This window comes from Cervus elaphus, chromosome 1 (genome assembly GCF_910594005.1).
Source record: "Cervus elaphus chromosome 1, mCerEla1.1, whole genome shotgun sequence".
Classification (NCBI taxonomy): Eukaryota; Metazoa; Chordata; class Mammalia; order Artiodactyla; family Cervidae; genus Cervus; species Cervus elaphus.
The window spans coordinates 70,922,598-70,949,294 of record NC_057815.1 but is presented as its reverse complement, the minus strand read 5'-3'; the positions used below and the strand labels follow the sequence as shown (position 1 = coordinate 70,949,294).

At 36.4% G+C, this 26,697-nt stretch overlaps 1 protein-coding gene across 3 annotated transcripts in view; it reads right to left on the bottom strand.

Annotated features, from left to right (window-relative positions):
- Positions 1 to 26,697, bottom strand: part of ANO3 (anoctamin 3) — a 429,104-nt gene that overhangs the window by 119,996 nt on the left and 282,411 nt on the right. For all 3 annotated transcript variants that reach the window (XM_043908234.1, XM_043908242.1, XM_043908249.1), the window contains 2 exons: positions 9,535 to 9,693; positions 3,679 to 3,779 (listed from right to left, as the gene is read on the bottom strand). In XM_043908234.1, coding sequence (XP_043764169.1) covers positions 3,679 to 3,779; positions 9,535 to 9,693 — 260 coding nt within the window. The remainder of the gene's footprint in view (positions 1 to 3,678; positions 3,780 to 9,534; positions 9,694 to 26,697) is intronic.

The window sequence follows — 26,697 nt, the reverse complement described above, 5'->3', positions numbered from 1 at the left end:
AGGAAAAGACACAAAGAATTAATTTTGACACAGATTTTTTAAAACATTATGAGAATATTGATTATTCTTTTAATTAGAGTTCCTCAATAGTTATCTGAAAAGTCAAGAGTAAGGGAAATGAGAGGAAAAAGACCAATATGCTCTAACAGATTTTCAATTTTTAAAATTAATACAATCTAACCGAGATGGTGGAATGAGTTATATGAAATTTGTGACACTAGATTCTTGTGCCATTGTCTTTATAAGACTTTTTCCTGATTCACTATAGCAGAGTGGACATACTTGGATAGTACCATTAGGGGAAGCACACTGATTGAAACCGCCTATCCTGGCCAGGCACCTTAGCAACCATCTGCATGAGTTGTTTTATAACAGGAGGTCCTGGTAAGGAACACGGAACTAATAAGCCTCCACCAACAGGAAGAGTTTGGGAAAGGTCAAAAGGAGACACCATATGTCTGACCACCTCCCAGAATCCTTCTCTCTGGCATCCATCTTGGCTGAACAAGGCGTGCACCACCAGGAAGGACTCTGAGTCAGATGAGTGGATAAAGACAACCTGGAAACTAATCCCATCACCATAAAACCCAAGACTGCAGCCACTTGGCAGAGCTGCTCTCCTGGGTTCCTCACCCTCCTGCTCTCCACCCAGGTGCCCTTTCCCAATAAAATCTCTTGCTTTGTCAGCACATGTGTCTCCTCGGATAATTCATTTCTGAGGGTTAGACAAGAGCCCAGTTTCAGGCCCTGGAAGGGGTCCCCCTTCCTGCAACAGTACTGATAAAGAAAGAAAAACCATCTCTGAAATTATGAATGTCAAATATTTGCTGCAAAGTGAACATGCTAACCAACGTTTATTTTTCATTGAAGGAAAGTATGATTTCAAATTAATAATAAGTGTCTTGGCCAGGAACTAAAAATCAGATGATGCAAAATTACCCCTTGGATAGCAAAAAAAGAATTCAATCTTTTGGACCTCTGGCAGACATGTGTTTTGTATAAAGTTCAGAGGAGGTAATGGAAGCTATGATCCTTTTTGGGCGAGATATTTAAACATAATATTCAGTTAACGTGAACAGAACCCGAATACTAAAATCTACTGAAATGGCATGCTTTGTGACAGTCTCGAAGGGTTTCCTCCTTTTGGATCTACAAGGCAATTAGTTTGTGCATAAACTCAACTATAACTCCTCTTAGAAACAATGGTGAGATCACAGGAATAGGGGCAGTATGAAGGCATATGAAAATTAATTTGGAATTTTTTTTAGCAATTTCACTCTGATATCAGAAAGTAGGTTATTGTCTTGGGTGTTACACTTCTTTTGCATCTTTGTTTATATCCTGCAAGCAAATTATAACTTGCTAAAAATAATTTTGTAAGAAAGTTAAATAAATAATGACCTATGAAATAATAAGGACTTCACTCCCACCCATCAGAAGCAATCATATTTTAGCATATTATATTCTCTTCCAATTTTTTCTATTCATTTTACATTGTTGAAATCTCATTGTATAAATATATGCATATCCTATATATTTTATTTATATAAAATATATTTTATTTATATATAAATTTTATTTAAATTTTACTACTTACTATTTAACCACAGTCATTAAGAAATCCTTGTACCCATTCACTTTATAAGTGAATTATTTTGCATTGCAAGGGTATATCTAATTTATATGAATCCTCTACCATTGAACATATTTACATTTTTCACAATTATAAAAAATACTTCAGGGAATGTTTTTACATATTTTTCAGTTTTCTTCTTAAGATAAAATAATGAAATTCTGCATGATTCTGTGTAGCATGTATACATACAGACCAAACAACAAGAAACCAGATAGAGCAAAAGGCAAATATTCTCCCATTGTCAGCCTGAAATAAGTCACAGGCATGTATTTCAAAAGACTTTTTTAAGAAGGAGACGTAGTGTCAGGGGGAAAAAATTCCTCAGAAGTTAAGAGATGTAGAGTAGAACAGTGTTTACTTACCTACTTGTGCTCTCAAGATAGGTTCAGTAGAATGACCTGAATTGAAAGAAGTCCTCTGGAGACTTCAAACTATCTAATCACAACACAAATAATATTTCATAGGTCCTTACTTGCTTCTTTCAGGGAACAAGTTTCATAAAAATGTACAAACTTCAGGTTCTTATAGATATCATAGTAATAATTTATATAAGGTGCTAAAGAATTCTAGAGAATTTTCTTTCCTGCGTTCATCTTCTTTTGTTCTTTATTTTGTTACTATTATTATTTTTGCCAAGCTCTTCAAGATATTATTTACCTGTCTTATAAATATCTGTATAGAGGATTTTGAAACTTTTTCTCAAACAGGTTGTTCAGTTGCCCAGTCACGTCTGACTGTTTGCAACTACATGGACTGCAGCACCCCAGGCCTCTCTGTCCCTCATCATCTCCCAAAGTTTGCCCAAATTCACGTCCATTGCATCAGTGATGCCATCTTGACACCTCATCCTCTGATAGCCTCTTCTCTTTCTACCCTCAATTTTTCCCAGCACCAGTGACTTTTCCAATGAGTCGATTTTCCCATCAGATGACCAAAATACTGGAGCTTCAGCTTCAGCATCAGTCCTTTCAATGAGTATTCAGGGTTGATTTCTCTTAAGACTGACTGGATTGATTTCCCTTGAGATTGACCCAAACAGGAATGGGAGTCAATTTAGGTATCTAATTCTAATATTGTCACTGTAAGATTCCTCAGTAGTTGCCAGCGCTTAATTAATTTCTGCTTTGTGGGCAATGACTTGTGGTTGCAACTTCCAAAGCCTGAGGAGTTTCAGATGACTAAAAAGACAAGACTCTCGAGGCTTGTCATGCGACCCGAGGCTGGCAGCCCTCTCACAGATCTAGTCTCTACCATGCTACCAGGTCTGATAAATTTCTTCACAGTTTTGAATTGCCCTCTTAATGTTCATGCAAATTCATTATCTAGAGGTTCTTTTCCTTGGCATCTTGTTACCCTGAACCGTTTAAAACCTTTTTTAGCAGTTGATGAAGCATACTGAGCTTCAGTGCCAGTTCACACATAGTAGAAACACTTGAATTTCACTGTGAGAGATCAGGAAGGAAAGTGATACATTCTGCATATAACACAAAACACATAATATGGGGAAATAGGTCTATTGAATTTTTGACTTTCCTATAGTCTTGCCTAAAGGAAAGACGGAAACATCTTTGAACTGAGAAGGTCTTTCATTACCATTTATCCTTTGGCACTGAGGACAGAGCTAAGAAACTATCTGGTTGATTCACCTGAGGAAAGATTCCTGATAACTGCTATACCGAGAAGAATGCTGAATCTGTACACATAAGAATGCTACACACTTCCTTCTGTCACAAAAATAAGAGTTCCATCGAGCTGTATTAAATAAGTGAGACTGATCTTGGGAATAGTAAGCAAAATTAGAAAACAACTATCTTTCCCTCCTTCCAGTCTAGTCCAGCTAGAAATGATATAAAGCATCAGGGGACCAGGAAGCTTACATTAGGTGAGGAAATTGGAAGGAAAGATAAAGGTCAAATTAACTAAACTTGGCAAAAAAAAGCATTTCTTCTGCGAAAGAATTACACTTATTACTCTCAGGTTTTGCAAAAAACAGGCTCATCTTAATATACTCTGAGATAGAATGAAATAAAACCTGAAAATACCTGAAGGGCATCCTAATATTCAGTCTCTCTGCATACTTGCACAGTGTGTCCCATGGAATGTGAATTTTAATAAACATGATATCCGGGTTTGCAACAGCTGGCTGTAAAGGGCAACAGAACAGGTGCCAATTAGAATCAGAGCTGATAATATCATGTCACAATTTGACCTGACAGGGAAGAACACTGTCCCCTTATATATACAGGGATCATTATTGCTGATTTAAAAGGAATTTATATGAATAAAATTTCATAACACAGAATTATCTTAATAAAAATGTAATAATGTCATTGTATGCAAGAAATAATCATCCATGTGAGTTAGCACGCTTTCTTCCTTGACCATTATTAAGATCCAGAGCCACCAACCAGAATAATCATGAGCCAATTAGGACCCTGCAGTTATTCTGGTTGTAAACTTTCTCATGATCCTTTCTTTCCTGCTCAAGGTGGGTAGACAACACTGACAGTTATACCAGTTATTCATTCATTTATTCTTCTAGCATATTTTATTGAGCAATTGCTATTATACTTGTGAGAGCCTATGAAAATTCTGGGGATAAACAGAGTATAAGACCTACAAGTCCATGCCCTTGCAGAGCTGTCAAATTTTCATGCTTACTTGAATCTTAAAAGGCTAGTATAATGTTTCCTGCTAAGAGGTCATAATAATTTGTGTCTTTGATCTAGACAAGAGGTTTTTAAGCAAAATAAAGTGGGCATTGGGATTATCTAAGGAACTTTTAACAAACATGAGTATTCTGGTCAATTTCTTTAATCCTAAATGCCTACTTGGAAAAAATGACATGGTATGGAAGAAAAAACACAGTGTTCAGAATCACAAAGAGGTAAGTACAAATTCCACTTCTATCATTTATTAACTCTAGGATCTTGGGGAAATTACCTCATTTCTCTGATCCTTGGTTTTCTCGCTTGGGAAATGGAGAGAATGGTCTTACCTCATAGAGTTGTCATGAGTCTTATGAGAGACTAGACTATAAAGAGCTCAAGTACAAGAGGTTTACCCAGAACGTTCATTCCCAGTGAGAGCATGCTTCTAGAATCAGACCACGGCCAAAGTAATGGCTATTTTCAAAGCTTCACTAAAATCGTTCTCTCTCTCTCTCTTTTTTTTTTTTCTTTTTCTCAGTAAATAGCTACTTGATTCACCTTTGGTGGAGCAGTGCCTTGGTTTTTAGGCCTTCTATAATAGGCTTTGAATTATACAAGTAAAAAGCCAGTAACAACCTATGATTGGGGAAAACTCTGAAGTTGAGGACTTGAATCAAGTGATTGAAAAGTTAAATTTTCTTTGAAATAAAACTCAGTATAAATTGTAATAAAACTGTATTTCTACAGACTATAGTTTCTTTGGAAAATTTATCTTTCCTCTTTATGTATTCAAAGTGCCTTATGCTTTTATGTCATTGTTCAGTTCCTGGGGAGGTGTGGATTCCTTTTCAGCAGTTATTCAAAGACAGAGAAAATGGGACCCTCAGGATTAAAGAAAACATATTTAGTGCTCATTTCATCCCAGAATCTGGAAATGAGACTTCTTTAAAAAAAATCTAGATTCAGACACAATCAGTCTCTACCAGAATGACACATTCTACAGGATGATGTAAGGTAACAACCAATCCCTTGAGAAGCGCACTGATGTGAGATCATTACATTCTCTCCAATGGTTTGAGAGTGAGGATCTCTTTTGAGGAATAAGCAGATGTTAGGACAAAAAAAAATCATTTCTCAGGAGCTAAGCGTTATTCTGGTATGAATGGAGATCACACTCTCCCACAGAGCATCACGGTTCTTAAAACCTAGGCATATTGGCTGCCAGAATATATTAGCAGCATGAAGAAGGAATGACTATTACATGCATGGGTGTTGGGAGAGACCTGGGAAGGCTTAACATCCACCACAGGAGAGCTTGGGTTTCATACTATCAGCTGGTTCCTAGCTTGTTTTTCTTCACAACATGTACAGCTAGAAATGGCTGCTCCCCACTTCTTCCACAGCTACTGCCCTGGTCTATCACCACCATCTCTGATCTAGAGTCTTACAGTGTTTTCTAATAGAGCCTTTGCTCACATTCTTGCCCCCAATGGTCTACTCATAGCAAAATGGCCAGAGTTATTCTTTAAAATATAACTCAGATCGTATAACTTCTCAAAACCTCATCTGAATCAGAGTGAAAACCAAAGTTTTTCCAATGACCTACACAGCCTTTTACAACCTAACCCTCGATATCTTGTTAAACCTCTCTCCTACTAATCTCCCTCTTATTCACTCTACTTCCATCATTTGGTCACTTGCTATTACTTTCCTGCTTCACCCCATCATTCTTACCTCACTCCATTTTTTAATAGTGTTTATTATCTTCTAGTGAATGAGTCTATTTTTGTAAGTGCCATGAGAGGAGGGATATTTGCTTTGTTCATTTATGTCTACTGAGCACCTAGTTCTACGCCAGGCACACAGTAGTCATTCACTAAGCATTCATTGAATGGATGAATGAATGAATGAGTTCACTTACTTTGAGTACACATTCTTTGTAACTTGTACCTAAGCGAGAGACAATGAAGATAAGAAAGCAAATAAGCCAGAATTATTTTGGAAGAGGTACTATGTCAGGTTCAAATTAGCATCATGAATAGCTGGCTTAGCACTGATTATTAATTCAGTCTGGTCAACTCTTAAGATGTGAAAAAAATCTAATACACCCAAATAAAGTAGATGCTTTAGAAGGATGTTACTGCATTAATTCTACCATCAGTGAAACATCAAGCTAAGGGCACATACAGCTAGAATATTTCTAATTTTGTATGTCTAAAATATATTAATATATATATACACATATATATGTATATATTTTTTCCAAGCAGCATGAATTGTCTTATCTTATAACTTCTTCAACCTAATTTATCTTTTGTTATACCTCTACTTAAAAAAATAGTTTTATTTCCTTGCAGCAGGGGGTTGGTGAAGGGATGGTGTTGGCAGAAAGCAAGATTACTTTCTCCCTTGGAATCAGAAGCTCCCAATCTGGCACTATTCTGTTTAGCTGGGATGCAGGCAGGCTTTTCCAGGGGAACAAAACACCCACAGCCTTCACACTTCACATTACTATTTAATTATTCCATCCAAAATTTTCAAGAGGTAGAAGATTCATTCTTGAGAAAAAAAGGAAATTTTAAAAATGTGTTTTTACAGTGTCACTCTGCAAGTTGGTGGCAGAGAGCTGAAAAAAAATACAGAATATGGTAGCTTGCTATACTAAGTATAAGATAAAGGTAAAATGCTGATATAATTTGGAAATACACTTGGATAACAAAGAATGTATCTTGACAGAGATCATCTACCTATTCACCTGTACAATCTTCAAACATGAATCATTATCTGTTGCTGATGTAATCATCTAGAAACTATCCACATCAACATGAAATTTAATGAGGATTTGAGATATACTCTGTGCCAGGCTCAGAGCTTAACTGTTGAATATAAATTTTAAAACTGGGAACTTGTTTCCTAGGGAATACTCCCATTTTTTTCTGCTAAAAATCCAATACTTGCTGACATTTTCACAATTTCATTTTCCTTTTCCACCTGTGACAAGACCTAAATATTTTCAATTTAATACTTATTAAAATTAAGTTGCAAATAAAGCACACGTCCTATAATACTAGAAATTTTAAGAAGAAATAAAAGTTCATGATAATGCAAAACACTGGATTTGATAGTTCAGATAGCTATAATTATTTAGATGCCATTTAGTCATCAGTTAACATAAGGTTTAAACCAAAAATATATCTATGTTCTATATTATAATCATAGAGTTAAGTTTCTTTCTATGCCTACTTGCTTAAAAAGGCAATACATAGGATATTGAATTTTATAATTCAATGTGGTTGGCAGAATTCTAAGAAATCCTCTTAGATCTTCATGCCTTGTCTTCATCTTGAACAATCTACAGGACCTGTGAATATGATGGCATATTCAGTCTCATGATTAAGTTCTTTAAATGGTACATTTGTTTTTAAAAAAGAGAGGTTATTCTCCATGGAAGATGATTCCCTGAAAGGAAATCTTCTTGGTAAAAGAGATTCAAAACAGCAGAGGTACACAAAGGAGAGTCTCTGTTGCTGGTTTTCAACATGTGTGGGGAGCATGCAGCAAGGAATGAAAATGGCCTTTAGGAACTGAGAGAGGTACCTGGCTTATAGCTATCAAGGAGATGTGGATTTCAGTCCTACAACCACAAGGCACTGAATTCTATCACAACCACATAAGCTTGAAAGAATACCTTAAGTTCCAGTTGTGAATGCAAGCCTATTCAACACATGGATTTAAGTCTTGCAAGAAACAGAGCCAAGAGCTCACCATACCCAGACTTCTGATCTGCAGAACTGTGGGCTAACAAATGGGTTTTATTCTAAGCTGCTGAGTGTGTGGTGATGTGTCAAGCAGCAATAGAAAATTAATAAAAATAGCACTGAACAATTTCTTGATTAGAAATTTTAAGACTATTTTTTCATATATAAAAGTAACATGCTTATTTCATATATAAAGTTAGCATGCTTATTACATAAATATGTTTTGTTCACTTAAACTGTTTTTTGTTGATTTTACACATGAACATTGTGATAATTAATCTAGTCCTAATTAACTCAACTGTTTAAAAAATCACTGTTAATACTCTTAGAATTAAGAATATAAGTAAACATACCTTTGACAACCAAAACAAATAATTGCAGAAATTTAACTTTAAAATACAATTAAGGAATCTTAATTTTCCCTGATATTACACTTGATATTCTAACGGTATACTGGATCTCAACCTTAATTTTCACCTAAAGGCCTTTCAATTTTTTTTACTCATCTATCTTCTGTTTCCTCAATCTTTCTCTTCTATTTCTTTCTCTCCTTGCCTCTCTCTATTCACCCTTCCTTCCTCCTCATTATTTAAACATCACATACAAGAAAAAAAGAAAACAGAAAGAAAGAAGTGAAACCTCATGAGACCTCATTTCCATCTTGGGCTATCACTCTTCACCCTTCATTCACAAATGAGCAAACAGATGACATTTGCTACAGCCTCTATTTTTCCACTATCCAGTCACTCTTCAATGTGCCCCAGTCTAGCTTCCAAGTCTATCTTCTCAGAGAAAAGATTCTCACTGATTTTACCAAAGATCTTCATATTCTCCAAGTAACTGGGCCTCTTTCTTGTCTCACTTGACTTCTGAGCAGTATTTAACTCTGGTAACCACTCTTCTCTGTGACTCCTCATCTCTTCTACTTCCACCTACATCCAACACCTTCAATCATTTATTTTCCCCTCCTGCTTTTTATAGGCTCACTTTTAGGCTCTTTTTTTTTTTTTATCATTCTCTCCAGTGATTTCATACTAAAACACAGCTTATATTACCACCTATGTTCTAAAGATTAAAGCATTTACCTTCAGTTTAGATTCGTCATTTGAGCTCTAGACACAAATTTCAAACATGCTTACTGAAATATTAAAATCTAGATATTAACGGTTTGGCAGACTCGTTTCTTTGAACATTTTGTTTTTCTTTTCATAGAGTTTTGTACTTTATACAGGATCATTCCTTCTTTAATTAAAAAAAAAATGTAAAAACAACTATGCCCTTTGCAAAATATTTAAATTTCCAGAAATGTGTAGAGTAAAAAAGGAAAATATTTTAAAATATGACTATACATATGCATTTCTTTTACATGTGGGAGAAAATTGCTATATATTTTAAAAAGCCATATGTTATACCTTTTAGACTAAAATGTAAAATATCATATCTCTTCCAGCATATTGTATCACATAGCTAATATTATTAAAGCACCTACCTCCTTTTCTAACATTAAGCCTTCCGCTCTGAGGTTCTTTTCAAATGTGTTTCTTTTGTCATATTGTATATTTGACTTTCTATAAACCAGGATGTAATCAATCCGCTTTTTGCCATCTTTGAATAGAAGTCCACTGGATGCTATGTAATTCATGTCATTCTGCAAATAAAGCAATGGTTGTTAATAGTGTGGGTTGGATAAGCACACACATTCAGTTTTCAGACACTTCTGTTCAAATATTGGCACACATTCAGTTTTCAGACACTTCTGTTCAAATATTGGCAATACAATGTAAAAATGTATTTTTTACATTCCAATTATGAGACATGAAAAGATCATTTTAAAAGCTTTCACCTTACAGTAGAAAACAAGCTATGAAGTGATGTCCTAGGATTTGAAATTAGTCTGACACCAGAACATGGATTCTCTGATGTTAGCATCTAAAGGTCTATGTTTTATTCAATAAAACACTATAAAAACAATAACAGCCAATATACATTGAACATTTGCTCAAAATTAGGCCCAGACATAGATGTGTTACATGTTTTATCTTACTCAAAACTCAAACTTGCCTTTCAAAAATAAAGACAACAAGGCTTAAACAACATAAGTACTGAGAACTGAAATTAACATAATTTCCTCCATGAAATAATAATCAGATGAGGCATTATTTTCCTGAACCTATGTTCAACAACACCAAACAATAATTTCTGAACTGCTTGTTCCAAGAAATATTTCCCCCCAGAGTATAAGACTATGATCTGATGACAACCGCCTACTTACTAAGACTAACCATGTGCTTATTAAGACTTCTTTAAGGTACTCACCTTGCTCTGGCCACCTACCCCAGATGTTTTTCATAGATGCTGCCCAATTTTCAACCAACTGCCTGCCTTGCAGGCAGTAATATCTACCAGCCCAGGTCCTAGAACCCTCTGAAAACTCCTTCCCAACTTCATCTTTGTAAAACACTACTAAGGCTCCCCAGATGATATCCTTACTTGCTGTAACTTTAATAAAATTAACTTCAGCAATCACTTGATTTTTATAATGGCCTTTTTTTTGGGAGCTGGCACTTTGCCAGTAAATGGCTCAATATTACTTTAATTCAATTTTTATTCCTGGTCCATGTTTTTAGCTATTAGATACATAATCCTTCTTTTTCCATGTTTCCTATCAAGCTATTTGATTATCTATACCAAGTCTCTGTCCCATTTTTCCCATACAGGCATTCTTGAGCTTAAAACATGTCCTAACATTTTGAGAGTTAACTGATAATTTCAAAAAAAGTCATCTCAAACTTCTTTGGAGGAGCCTGCTTAGCACATATATGCAGCTTAAGGTTTAAAAAAGTGAGGACCAGAGTAACCTAGTGGCCAAGTCATCCAAGTGAAGCAACAAAAACTGATATTTGAGTGATTGTAATCCTACAGGAACAGGTCAGGTGGCTCAGGAGTTGTCTTCTTCGAGAAAATAGGTTCAAGTGTGTGAATTCAGGGGTACTAGAGACTCCAGTATTCTTGCCTGAAGAATCCCAAGGACGGAGGAGCCCGGTGGGCTGCCGTCTGTGGGGTCACACAGAGTCAGACACAACCGAAGCGACTTAGCAACAGCAGCAGCAGCAGCAGAGACTTCCAGGTTCAAGGACAAGAAGACTTTACACATTCTTTTCTCCAGTGAATAAAAAGGTCTTGAGATTCCCAGGATTATTTTACTGGATACTATAAAGTGGCTAAGTAACAACTCTAGCAGAGTCACCACCGCCTTGTAGTTGCATAATGTGTGCTGTGTTTAGTCGCTCAGTTGTGTCCGAATCTTTGCAACCCCATGGATTGTAGCCCACCAGGATCCTCTGTCCATGGAGATTCTCCAAACAAGAATACTGGAGTGGGTCGCCATGCTCTCCTCCAGGGGATCTTCCCACACAGTGATCAAACCCAGGTCTCCTGCATTGCAGGTGGATTGTTTACCATCTGAGCCACCAGGGAAGCTCATAATAATGAAGATAATAATAGCTATCACTAACTGACAACTTACTATGGTGCCAGGCAATGTACCAAGTGATTTCTTCTCATAATTCTTTAAGGTAGATATTGACATGAGTACATAGAAATCAAAAAGATTAAGTAACATCCCAGAGGTCATGGAAAAGGAAATAGTGAAACTAGAACTCTCACCTATTTGATGGTGGTCTTGACAACTATACTGAAAAAGACAAGCATATGTAGGTACACATTACTAGGTCTGGGGCTTGGCAGTAATAGAAGGCTAACCTCTCAAAAGGCCTATGATTTATAGTTCCTATAGGGTAGAGATACTGAGGATTAATGGCTGGAGAAGACATAATTAACTTTAGACTTCAGAATGCTTTTACCTCCACCACTCCAGAGATTTCACTTGGATATCTAATGGACACCTCAAAGCTGACTGTCCAAAATGGAATTCCTTATTTTAACTAAGCAAATGTTTCCCCAAACCCTTGTTATTTTGATTGGTTGCAAACCTATTCTTTAAATTGCTCAGATCAAAAATCTTGAGTCATCTTTCTTTCCTCTATATTCACCATTCTAACATGCAAATCATTGGAACATTCTTCAAAATATATTTAGAATCTGATCACTTTCTAACATCTTCATCACTACTCTGTTCTAAGATATGTCATCTATTGACATTATCACAATAGTCTGACTCATCTCCCAGCTTCTACTTTTGCTTCTCTAAAATCTATTCTCATCATGACAGTTAAGACACTTGAGTGATCCTCCACATTATAAGTTACATTATGTAACTCCTCTCTTCAAGACCCATCAGCTGTTTTCCATGATACTCCACTCTTGATCCTACTTTCCTTAACCTATTTTTCTTAGCGATTGTTAAATTCCAGCATGTTCACTTCAGTTTAGTCACTCAGTTGTGTCTGACTCTTTGCAACCCCATGAACTGCAGCACGTCAGGCTTCCCTGTCCATCACCAACACACAGAGCTTGCTCAAACTAATGTCCATCGAGTTGGTGATACCATCCAACCATCTCATCCTCTGTCATCCCCTTTTCCTCCTGCCTTCAATCTTTCCCAGCATCAGGGCCCTTTCCAATGAGTCAGTTCTTCGTATCAGGTGGCCAAAGTATGGGAGCTTCAGCTTCATCATCAGTCCTTCCAATGAATAATCAGGGTTGATTTCCTTTAGGACTGACTGAATTGATCCCCTTGCAGTCCAAGGGACTCTCAAGAGTCTTCTCCAACACCACAGTTCAAAAGCATCAATTCTTCAGCACTCAGCTTTCTTTATAGTCCAACTCTCACATCCAAACATGACTACTGGAAAAACCATAACTTTGACTACATGGACCTTTGTTTGCAAAGTATTGCCTCTCTCTGCTTTTTAATATGCTCTCTAGGTTGGTCATAGGTTTGTTTCCAAAATGTTATATAACACTAAATTATTTATTTGTTATCTTTTATTGTCTACCTTATTTTATTAGGATATAAATTTTACAAAGGTAAATAATTTCTTACTGTTTTGTTCACAGAGTATTTCAAACATCTAACTCAGAGCCAGACACACAGTAGGCATCAATAGATATTTATGGGAAGAAGGAAGGACGGATAGAAGAAAAGAAGGGAATGGAAAGAATGGAATAATCCATAGTAATGTGTATCCAGATAGGAATTACCTCAAAAATATAATGCTATTAAAAGATCATGTAGTCATTTCTCATCCTCTTTCCTCCAACATTAACACAAATCAAATTAGAATAAGATGATTGATCACAAAATCACAGCAAAACTGCAAAAGCCCTGACTTGCCCTTTGTTTTACACATATGACCCACTGTCTCCAGGCATCCCCATGGTAATACAAACAAAGACAGAGCTAAAATAAGGTTATATAAAATTTTTCCTCTGCATATTATTTTGCCTAAAGTATGCCATCCTCTTAATACTAGTCTAGTATTAAGTATCACCTAATCTTAAATTAATAATGACATATTTAGTCCAGGTGAAGGTAAAATCTTTCAATGAGATGATCTAGAAAGCAAATGATTGGTTGGTAGGACAATTATGAGACAGTAAGATAGCTTTTAAAATATTTTATGTGCTTTTCCAGTTTGAAGAAAGAGGAACTCTGATAGTTATTATTCATTACTCTAAGATTAAGCAAAATAAATGTTAAACTACTCCAGAGAATCAACTGCCTTACAATTTGAAAATAGAAAAAACTACATTTTTTATCTTTCTATAATAAGTGACCTTAGGTAATATTAACAGTTCTTGTATGATTGTAAACATGTTCACAATCAAACTCTACTAACTAGGATTCTAGCTTAGTATCTAATTATTCTATGATTCTAAATTATGAACAAAGACTTTGACCAATTGATCAGGCAAAAAGAAAAGTAGTTTTCAAAGTGATGATAAAGAAATATGGCAAGCAAACTCAATCTATGAGGCCACGATCACCCTAATACCAAAACCAGACAAAGATGCAACACAAAAAGAAAACTACAGGCCAATATCACTGATGAACATAAACGCAAAAATCCTTAATAAAATTCTAGCAAACAGAATCCAAGAACATATTAAAAAGATCATACATCATGACCAAGTGGGCTTTATCCCAGGGATGCAAGGATTCTTCAATATTTGCAAATCAATCAGTGTGACATACCACATTAATAAATTGAAAGATTAAAACCATATGATTATCTCAATAGATGCAGTGAAAGCCTTTGAAAAATTCAGCATCCATTTATGATACAAACCTTCCAGAAAGCAGGCATAGAAGGAACATACCTCAACATAATAAAAGCCATATATGATAAACCCACATCAAACATTACCCTCAATGGTGAAAAATTGAAAGCATTTCCCCTAAAGTCAGGAACAAGACAAGGGTGTCCACTCTTACCACTACTATTCAACATAGTTTTGCAAGTTTTAGCCACAGCAATCAGAGAAGAAAAAGAAATAAAAGGAATCCAGATTGGAAAAGAAGAAGTAAAACTCTCACTGTCTGCAGATGACATGATCCTCTACATAGAAAACCCTAAAGACACCACCAGATAATTACTAGAGTTAATCAGTGAATATAGTAAAGTTGCAGGATATAAAATTAACACACAGAAATCCCTTGCATTCCTACACACTAACAATGAGAAGACAGAAATTAAGGAAACAGTTCCATTCACCATTGCAATGAAAAGAATAAAATACTTAGGAATAAATCTACCCAAAGAAACAAAAGACCTACATATAGAAAACTATAAAACACTGATGAAAGAAATCAAAGAGGACACAAATAGATGGAGAAACATACCATGTTCATGTATTGGAAGAATCAATATAGTGAAAATGAGTATACTATGCAAAGCAATCTATAGATTCATTGCAATCCATATCAAGCTACCAATGGTATTTTTCAAAGAACTAGAACAAATAATTTCATAATTTGTATGGAAATACAAAAAAACCTTGAATACCCAAAGCAATCTTGAGAAAGAAGAATGGAACTGGAGGAATCAACCTGCCTGACTTCAGGCTCTACTACAAAGCCACAGTCATCAAGACAGTATGGTATTGGCACAAAGACAGAAATATAGATCAATGGAACAAAATAGAAAGCCCAGAGATAAATCCACGCACCTATGGACACCTTATCTTTGACAAAGGAGGCAAGAATATACAATGGAGAAAAGACAATCTCTTTAACAAGTGGTGCTGGGAAAACTGGTCAACCACTTGTGAAAGAATGAAACTAGAACACTTTCTAACACCATACACAAAAATAAACTCAAAATGGATTAAAGATCTAAATGTAAGACCAGAAACTATAAAACACCTAGAGGAAACATAGGCAAAACACTATCTGACATAAATCACAGCAGGATCCTCTATGACTCACCTCCCAGAGTAATGCAAATAAAAGCAAAAATAAACAAATGGGACCTGATTAAACTTAAAAGCTTTTGCACAACAAAGGAAACTATAAGCAAGGTGAAAAGACATCCTTCAGAATGGGAGAAATAATAGCAAATGAAGCAACTGACAAAGAATTAATCTCAAAAATATACAAGCAACTCCTGCAGCTCAATTTCAGAAAAATAACCGATCCAATCAAAAAATGGGCCAAAGAACTAAACAGACATTTCTCCAAAGAAGACATACACATGGCTAACAAACACATGAAAAGATGCTCAACATCACTCATTATCAGAGAAATGCAAATCAAAACCACAATGAGGTACCATCTCATGCCAGTCAGAATGGCTGCTATCCAAAAGTCTACAAACAATAAATGCTGGAGAGGGTGTGGAAAAAAGGGAACCCTCTTACACTGTTGGTGGGAATGCAAACTAGTATAGCCACTATGGAGAACAGTGTGGAGATTCCTTAAAAAACTGGAAACAGAACTGCCATATGACCCAGCAATCCTACTGCTGGGCATATACACTGATAAAACCAGATCTGAAAGAGACACATGTACCCCAATATTCATCACAGCACTGTTTACAATAGCCAGGACATGGAAGCAACCTAGATGTCCATTGGCAGACAAATGGATAAAAAGCTGTGGTACATATGCACAATGGAATATTACTCAACTATTATAAAGAATGCATTTGAATCAGTTCTAATGAGGTGAATGAAACTGGAGACTATTATACAGTGTGAAGTAAGTCAGAAAGAAAAACACCAATACAATATATTAACGCATATATATGGAATTTAGAAAGATGGTAACAATGACCCTATATGCGAGATAGCAAAAGAGACACAGAGGTAAAGAACAGACTTTTGGACTCTGTGGGAGAAGGTGAGGGTGGGATGACTTGAGAGAAAAGCACTGAAACATGTATATTATCATATGTGAACTAGATCGCCAGTCCAGATTCGATGAGTGAGGAAGGTGCTCAGGGCTGGTGTACTGGATTGACCCTGAGGGATGGGATGGGGAGGGAGGTGAGAGAGGGGTTCATAATGGGGAACACATGTACACCCATGGCTGATTCATGTCAATGTATGACAAAAACCACTACAATATTGTAAACTAATTAGCTTCCAATTAAAATAAATAAATTTTTTAAAAAATAAAGAAAAAAAGATATGGCAAGATTTGGAAACCTCTTCTGAATTATGTATAGAGAACACAACATAGGTTCTACAAAATTAAAACTTAGAGTATTATATTTTGTGCTTCCTGGTGGCTCAGTGGTAAAGAATCCACTTGCCAGTGCAGAGATGGAAGACATGTAAGTTTGATCCCTGGGTTGGGAAGATCCCCTGGAGAAGGAAATGGCAATCTACTCCACTATTTTTGCCTGAAAAATTCCATGGATAGAAATGCATGGTAGACTACAGTCCACAGGATCACAAAGAGTCAGACACAACTGAGCAACTGAGTATGCACACATGTATTACATTTTTATACATGCATGTCAACCATTAACCAAGATGTTTATTAACCCATGTTCAAATATGTTGCCTAAAAGCAGAATTGACAGGAAATTTTTTTAGATATATCATTGTATTTAGACACCAAAAGTACTTCTTTGTTTGATATAATAATTGTTGTTCATACATAAAATCAATACTCATTTAGAACAGTGAAATGCTTTCCAATCACAACATGGAATGCATTCAATTTAACACTAAATCTTTCATGTTTATTTTTCCCAGAAGACAGAATAAAATCAGCTTCTCTCAGAGAAGCTGGGACGCAGATCATCTATCAGGTACTAATCTTTCAACAGTTTTGAAAACCACTTAATTATTTAAGGCGTTGCAAACCATGAAGCACAGGGACTTTCAAAAAAGCTCAACTTCCTAAAGAAGATCTTAAGAATATGCAAGTTATGGCTCAGGTGTGCAAAGATTTTAGGCCATTTGCCAAACAGCAATAAAGCCTGCTTATTTGCATAAGAACGCATTTTAGGGTATTCTTCAAATAAAATTATGGCAGCAACTGCTTATGAAATGTATATTTTTCCTAACATTAATTCTTCTTGATTCAACAAGCATTTATTGAACACCTAATGTGTGCTGGTGCTGTGCTAAACTCCAGGGGTAAAAATAAGAAGACACTGAATATTTTCCGATTTTAGCATACATATTGGCTTCTCCAATGGCTCAGTGGATGTAGAAGACGGAAGATGTAGAATCTTCCGTGTAGAAGATGGAAGAGACACGGGTTCAATCCCTGGGTTGGGAAGATCCCCTGGAGAAGGAAATGGCAATCTACCCCAATATTCTTGCCTAGGAATCCCATAGACAGAGAAGCCTGGCAGGCTACAGCCCATGGGGTCACAAAGAATCAGACACAACTGAGAGACTAACACTTTCACATTTTTACATGGAGTGGTAGGCAAGGAGATGTTTAGTTACAATGCTAACACATGCAGTAGGAGAGATCTGAGCTGCAAAGTTGAAAAATATCAAGGTGTAGCCAGAGGAAACCAGATTAATGGGTATCAGAAGCCATTAAGGGTCACATTATCTCGGTGGATTTACTACAGTCCTTTCTCAGGCCATTGCAAAATTAGATCTTGTCACCAATCTGTAAGTGATGGCTGATTATCTGTTAACCATACAGTTGAATTAGTAAAATGCAGTATGACACATTGCTTAATGTATTGAGATCCTGATCAGACAGAGATGGGTTTTAATTTACTGTGTTCTTAGACATGTAATTTAATTTCATTGCTTAGGCTCAATTCCTATAGCTTTGAAGTTAAGATAAAAATATCAACCTTGTAAGACTGTTGTTATGACTAAATGAGACACTGCATACAGAGCACTCTCAACATAATCTGACTCACTTTACAAATTTTCAAGAAATGTTAGCGATTATCACAAGAAAACAAGATAAAAATGCAGGCAATATATTAATTCCTGTTAGAATTTTCCTTGTTTTCTAATGAGTCAAATGAGCCCTTTCAGATTTTGGAATGTTATCTTTCTCAGGACATAGACAGACAGAAATAGATAAATATGCCAAAGGATGTTATTGTGAATATGGAACTAGAGCAAAGGAAAGCAGATATCCTTTACAAGTACTTATGAAACATGATTTACTATAAAATAAAGAGTGCAATATAAAAGCATAATAATTATTACAAGACAAACATCTTTATAACTACTCCAAGAAACAATAAATACCCCCGTTAATCTTTTCTCTCAATCAGTATGCCCTCCACATCCTCCTCCCCTAAAATGTTCATAATCCTGTTATTTATGGTATTATTTTCTCACTTTTCCTTAGCTTTATCTTCAAAGGATACATCGTTTAAGTTTTTTTAAACTTTACATAAATGTATAATGAGCAATCTATTGTGTCTGGCTTCTTTCATGTATTATGGGTGTGAAATTTATCCCTGATTTTCATATACATTAGTAGTTATTTTTTAACTGTCATAGTACCACATGAACACAACAAAAATTAATTATTTATGCTCTCTTCTAATGATGGATACTTGGGCTGTTTCCAGTATTGCCTATTACAAATAAAGCTATAATAGACATTCACATGTATATCTTAAAATACACCTGTGCATGCATTTCTATATGTACCTAGGAGAAAAACTGTGAGTCACAAAGAATGCTCATTTTCAACTTTAGCAGATAATGCCAAACTACCTTCTAAATCAGTTTCAATCCCTACCAATAGTAAAGTTACCCCTACTTTATAAGGGTTTTTTCCAATCTTTTAAGAAATAATAATTACTACTATTGTTTTTTAAAGACATACTGGTCTATGGAAAATAAACTCTCTCCAGTATACAAGGATCTCAGGTGCTACTAGTTTCTGTCCTCCCTGCCCCCAACACTTCTTTTTATCAAAATTTTGGTGTTTGGAATTCAACCAATTACTGCCATGCCTGTTTCCTGCGTATTTCTGTTTTCTATGAAATTAGAGAGTGGGGCACAGATGGGGAAGGGCAGAGGAGGGAGAGCATGACTCTGGCCCACTCAGAAGACTGTGCCTGTTGAGATGGGGAGCCAATGTTTAGTTTCTTAGACTCTGTGATCCCTGAAGCCCAAAACTAAGGCTACGTCACGGACCAAGTTAGCTCAACTGCCTTCTGCAATTTTGGGGCCATTAGGCAGGTTAGTTAATAAGGCCAAGTGTCTGTTCCAGGCTTAATCATATCCCACAAATCTCCAAATAATGAAAATCTTTCCTATTAGGTTCCAATGGTGGTGTTTGTTTTTGTGTTTCTGTATTCTTTTTTGGCTGTCTTTAATGCAAAACTAGAAGACAGCAGTCCAGATGCTATCTGATCCCATGTTTTCCTCAGAAGTTCTAGCTTTACACTCTTTAATTAGAAAAACAGCCAAGGAGCCTTGGTATGTAACTATAATTTATTTCAGAGTAAAACCATTTCTCATAATAGCTCTTGTTATTGGTCATACTTGTTATAGAGGAAAAAATGATTTTTAATATTTTTTTCCATTTCAGACAAATAAGTAGTTTTGTCAAGAAAACCACAAATTTAAAAGAATAAAACAATCCCTATTAAGAAAAACAAATCAACAGAACACACATCATACACTATGCTTCACAAGAAATTCCACACATAGGTGGAATTTTAGTAAATGGTACTGGACTAATTAAAATTCAGGTTTTTCTATCACAGAAACTTTACTTTCCAAAATTGTACTTAGAGAATTAAAATGTTTTAATTTTCTCTACATACATATTTTAATCATTTCAGTCACTCAGTTGTATCTAACTCTTTGTGACCCCATGGACTACAGAACGTCAGGCTTCCCTGTCCATCACCAACTCCCGGAGCATGCTTAAACTCATGTCCATCAATTCAGTGATACCATCCAACCATCTCATCCTCTGTCATTCCCTTCTCTTCTTGCCTTCAAGCTTTCCCAGCATCAGGGTCTTTTCCAATGAGTCAGTTCTTCGCATGAGGTGGCCAAGGTATTGGAGCTTTAGCTACAGCATCAGTCCTTCCAATGAATATTCAGGGTTGATTTCCTTTAGGATTGACTGAATTGATATCCTTACAGTCCAAGGGACTCTCAAGAGTCTCCTCCAACACCACAGTTCAATAGCATCAATTCTTTGGCGCTCAGCCTTCTTTACTGTTCAACTCTTACATCCATACACGACTACTCGAAAAACCATAGCTTTGACTAAATGGACCTTTGTTGACAAAGTAATGACTCTTGCTCTTTAATATGCTGTTTAGATTGGTCATAGCTTTTCTTCCAAGGAGCAAGCGTCTTTTAATTTCATGGCTGCAGTCACCATCTTCAGTGAGTTTGGAACCCAGAAAAGAAAGCCTTTCACTGTTTCCATTGTTTCCCCATCTATTTGCGATGAAGTGATGGGACTGGATGCCATGATCTTAGTTTTCTGAATGTTGAGTTTTAAGCTAACTTTTTCACTCTCCTCTTTCACTTTCATCAAGAGACTCTTTAGTTCCTCTTCACTTTCTGCCATAAGGGTGGTGTCATCTGCATCTGAGATTATTGATTCCAGCAGTCTTGATTCCAGCAATCTTGATTCCAGTTTGTGCTTCATTCAGCCCGGCATTTCACATGATGGGCTCTGCATATAAGTTAAATAAGCAAGATGACAATATACAGCCTTGACATATTCCTTTCCCAACTTGGAACCAGTTTGTTGTTCAACATCCAGTTCTAACTGTTGCTTCTTGACCTGCATACAGGTTACTCAGGAGGCAGGTAAGGTGGTCTGGTCTTCCCATCTTTTGAAGAATTTTCCACTGTTGGTTGTGATCCATACAAAGGCTTTAGCATAGTCAGTGGAACAGAAGTAGATGTATTTTTATGGAATTCTCTTGCTTTTTCTATAATCCAGCGGATGTTGGCAATTTGATCTCTGGTTCCTCTGCCTTTTCTACATCCAGCTTGAACATCTAGAAGTTCACAGTTCACATACTGTTGAAGCCTGGCTTGGAGAATTTTGAGCCTTACTTTGCTAGCATGTGAGATGAGTGCAATTGTGTGGTAGTTTGAACATTTTTTTGGCATTGCCTTTCTTTGGGAATGGAATGAAAACTGACTTTTCCAGTCCCGTGGCCACTGCTGAGTTTTCCAAATTTGTTGGCATATTGAGCACAGCACTTTCACAGCATCATCTTTGAAGATTTGAAATAGCTCAACTGGAATTTCATCACATCCACTAGCTTTGTTCATAGTGATGCTTCCTAAGGCCCACTTAACTTTGCACTCCAGGATGTCTGGCCCTAGGTGAGTGATCATACCATCATGGTTACCTGGGTCATTAAGATCTTTTTAGTATAGTTCTATGTATTCTTGTCACCTCTTCTTAATATCTTCTGCTTCTGTTAGGTTCAAACATTTCTGTCCTTTATTTTTCCCATCTTTGCATGAAATTTTCCCTTGGTATCTCTAATTTTCTTGAAGCGATCTCTAGTCTTTTGTTTTCCTCTATTTCTTTGCACTGATCACTTAGGAAGGCTTTCTTATCTCTCCTTGCTATTCTTTGGAACTCTCCATTCAGATGGCTATATCTTTCATTTTCTCCTTTGCCTTTTGCTTTTCTTCTTTTTCAGTTATTTTTAAGACCTCCTCAGACAACAGTTTTGCCTTTTTGCATTTATTCTTCTTGGGGATGGTTTTGATCACTGTCTCCTGTACAGTGTTCTGGACGTCCTCCATAGTTCTTCAGGCACTCTATCTATCAGATCTAATCCCTTGAATTCATTTGTCACTTCCACTGTTTTAATGTAAGGGATTTGATTTAGGTCATAAATGAATGGTCTGACAGAATTTAATGCACCTACCTTAAAACGTGCAAGAGATGTTATTGCTACTCAAATTTCTCTATGCAAACCATCTCTAAATATACTTCTTAGGAATCTCAAAAAAATCTGACACAGCCTGACTTCACTGCTGATCAAGGCTAGTCTTATCACCTCCTTACAGAAAGTCAACTCCACCTCCAGCATGTAATCATCAGAAATAAAAATCTTCCCTAAACTAGTAACTCTAAAGTACTATTTATTAGATGGCAGAATCTCTAACTGATTGTATTCCAGCTCCTATTACAATCTAGCAGGGATACCTGCTATAAGAAAATAATAACCAATATTTAAAGAAATACTAACACTAATATAAGCTAGGCAGAAAACAAGTACTCCTCTACATAGTCTGCATATATTAACACATTTCACAGTCACGAAAACTGAGAGGTAAGTGCTATTTTTCCCATATCACAGATGTTGATATTGAGGCAGACTTTAGAAAACAAATGGAAAGGTCTTTGTATTCTCTATATTCTCAACTATTGCTAAGCTAGGAAGCCAAGGGCACTGCAAAGCACAATATATTTTAATCCCTGTTTTAATTACCACTGATGGCATTGCATACAGAAATAGAGAATTTTTTTTTTTTTTTAATTTTTTTATTAGTTGGAGGCTAATTACTTCACAACATTTCAGTGGGTTTTGTCATACATTGATATGAATCAGCCATAGAGTTACACGTATTCCCCATCCCGATCCCCCCTCCCACCTCCCTCTTCACCCGACTCCTCTGGGTCTTCCCAGTGCACCAGGCCCGAGCACTTGTCTCATGCATCCCACCTGGGCTGGTGATCTGTTTCACCATAGATAGCAGAAATAGAGAATTTTTAATAATTTTAATCAAAGAAGTATAAGAATAAATCATGTGCTGAATTAGCTTTCTAACTTTCTACTACTGGGCATTGATATCTATATCTGATGATAGATTGATTCAATAGTCATAACTACAGCTAACATTTATTAAAGCTTTTCTATATGCCAAGCATTTAGTTAAGCTCTTATATATACATATATAGATATAGATATACACTACTAATTTAAGCTGTATAGGAACCCAATATAGCAGTTTTGTCATTAGCTGTTACATGTATCAGGCAACAGTGTTGAAGGTCAGCCAATCTGTCAGCCATAGTGTGAATTAGAATTCAGGCAGGCTGAGACGAAGCACCAGCTCTTAAGCACTGCATTTTATAAACCCTCTCAGTTCAGTGAGGTATTATTCCTATTTTCCTTTTGCTCTCTTCACCCAGACTTGTGCATGCGTATATCACGTAATTATGGCTTCCTATATATTAAAAATCACTACTAACTATGGAGTTCAATCAATTTACAACTAATAAGTACTCATTTCATTAATGCCCAGAGATAGCTTACGACATTGGAAAAGGCAATGGCAACCCACTCCAGTGTTCTTGCCTGGAGAATCCCCAGGACGGGGGAGCCTGGTGGGCTGCCGTCTATGGGGTCGCACAGAGTCGGACACGACTGAAGCGACTTAGCAGCAGCAGCAGCTTATGACATCTTGGCAGCAGGCAATGCCACATCGACTTTGAAAAAAAAATGTTTTAAGATTCACGAAATAGTACATCAGTCACAGAACCCAGAGGTTGTCTTGTTACCCAACCACAGAATGCTACCTCTGAGGCCTGACAGATAATGATATATAGAGTTTAGGGCAAAGAAGAGAGAGACTCCACTGATTCACTCTCCTTTCAGCTGGTGCCACTAGGGAAGCTGAAAGCAGAATCCAGAAATGAATCATAAGCTTCTTCCCCAGGGGCAGTCTAAGAGCTCCTTGTCCCACCTGGGGTTTCCAAGAAGAGATTCTCTTCACCTCCCTTTAACCAGAGACATAGTGGATGCAGACACATTGTGTGGCTCTGTGTAAACCCCAGATTAAGGAATAAGGTTTGGGAGAAGGACTTACTGCCTCTTCTTTCTCACTGCTTATGCTTCTCGGGAATGTTCTGAAGGAAGCAAGCCACTGCGCCTCCTATCCTGACCTAGAGGCAGGTACAGACGGATTCATCAGCCCTGTCTGCCTACAGGCTATGCAGTTGGTTGGACAACGCTGTTTGCTCTAAATGGTAGCTCTAACATATTATATGATACCACAAAAGCACCCTAGACATTCTGGACCTTATTCTAATCTTGACCGAGATCAAATTCTTGAGTTTCTTTCTATCTGGGAGAGGACTTTTAGAGGAAGAGAGTCATTTGGGAAAAGGGTAGGACTAAAAAATGGCTTTTCTTCCTGTTGCTTGGTATCTTCAGAAGGTTCAGAATTTCAGGATTTGTTTTTAAATCATACTAATTTTTTTCAGCTTTAGAAATGACTGAGTTGTCAAGTGAAAGAAGCCAATTCAAAAGGCTACATATTATTCCAATTATACAATATTCTGGAAAAGGGAAAACTATGGGGACAATAAAAAGATCAGAGGTTTCCAGGGGCTAGCAGGATTTTAGAGCAGTGAAACTATACTGAATGATACTATAATGATGGATATATTCCATCATAAACTTGTCTTAACCTAGAGATTGTACAACATCAAGAGTGAACACTAACATCAACTATAGACTTTGGGTGATGTTAATGTTGCTATATCAGTTGTAACAAACACACACTCTCATGGGGGGATTGATCTTGGGAGAGGCAGTGCATGTGTTGGGGCAGAGAGTATACAGGAAATCTCTGACTTTCTGCTCAATTTTTCTGTGAACCCCAAACTGCTTTGAAAAAGAAAGTCTTTTTTAAAGTTTCTTTAAAAGACTAAATGAAATGTCATATACCTTACAAGCTATTTTGTGTCTGTTATTGCCACTTTTCTAGCAATACTAAATTTACGTCTTGGGGAAAAAAAGGAGACATCTTCAAGTAAAAGGGTGACAAGTGACTTTTCATCTTGCTGCACAACCCCTTTTCTCTAACAAGGCAATGTATATGTTCAAGAAATATTTATTTTATATATATAATTTGTATATATATTTATTTAAATACTATGTTTTTGGAATGTTTGTAGACTGAGAAATCAGCATTGAACAAAGCAAAACAAGGTATATCCACCTCTAAGGCATATATAGCAAAGAAATAATTACATGGTATAATCCAGATAGTGACAAGCACTACACAAAAATAAGTTTGGTACTTTGGATGATTGTCAGTAAGGACCATTTTAATGGATAGAAATAAAGATGTGGGGTTTGCAGCTGGGACAATAAGATTCATGTTACAGATAGCAATCACATTTTTTTTTTCTTTTTCTGTAAGAGGAATAGTTCATTTCATATAATTACTGTGAAAGGAGAATTAAGGCAACAGGTATAAGTAAGATGGTCTCTTATTTTAATATCCTATCCTTATACATGTGCATGGAAGCTCAGTCGTGTCCAACTCTTTACAACCCCAAGGACTGTAGCCCATCAGGCTCTTTTGTCCACGGGATTTCCTAGGGAAGAACACTGGAATGGGTTGCAATTTCCTCCTCCAGGAGATCTTCCTGACCCTGGGATCAAATCCAAATCCCTTGTGTCTCCTGAATTGGCAGGTGGATTCTTTACCACTGAGTCACCTGGGAAGTATCCTTATACATATATGCTAAATGAGATAATGCTTGAATGACAGGAGTAAAAACTATGTAAAATATTATAAATGTGCTTCTTATTATTACCATTAGTATTACAACTGTGTGATGCTATTAAATAGGAATCTAGAGAATAGGGAGAACGTTCTGAAAATGGGGTCCTTTGCGTAGCCAGGAAATAAATAAGTACAAAAGAAAAGTGTGTTTTTGTTTAATATTGCTTCTTAAAGAGATTCATGAAATTAGGCCATCATATTTTTCTCAGATTGAATACTCAGAATTGTGCTGATAGAGCATCTTGTTGACTTAATTTTATTGAATTAATTCAGTGAATGTTTAGAAGTTATACAAAATTAATTTACTCAAAATTTCAAATCTGTGTCAGAGAGTCAGACAAAGCACACTGTACTGTTGATATGTTGATTGTATTCCCTGGCCTGCTGCCACGCTGGTATATTTCAGTTAGATTAAGAATTTTCAGTTTGGTTCATTAATGGTATACCGAAAATTCATCAGTAAGGTTTCATTTAGTGTATCAGGATAGCATATTTTATGGTAAGTGTATGAGTTATCTATTCTTGGATAAAAAACTTCATACAAACCTAAGAACTAAAGTCATGTAGATACAGTACCTTGCATTTCTGTGGGTCAGGAGTTCAGGCATAGCTTATGGGTCAGGGCTACGTAAGCTGCAATTAATTTGTCTGCGGGGCTGTATTCTTATTTATAGACCTGACTAGGGAGACTCCACTTCTAAGATAATTCCGGTTCTTG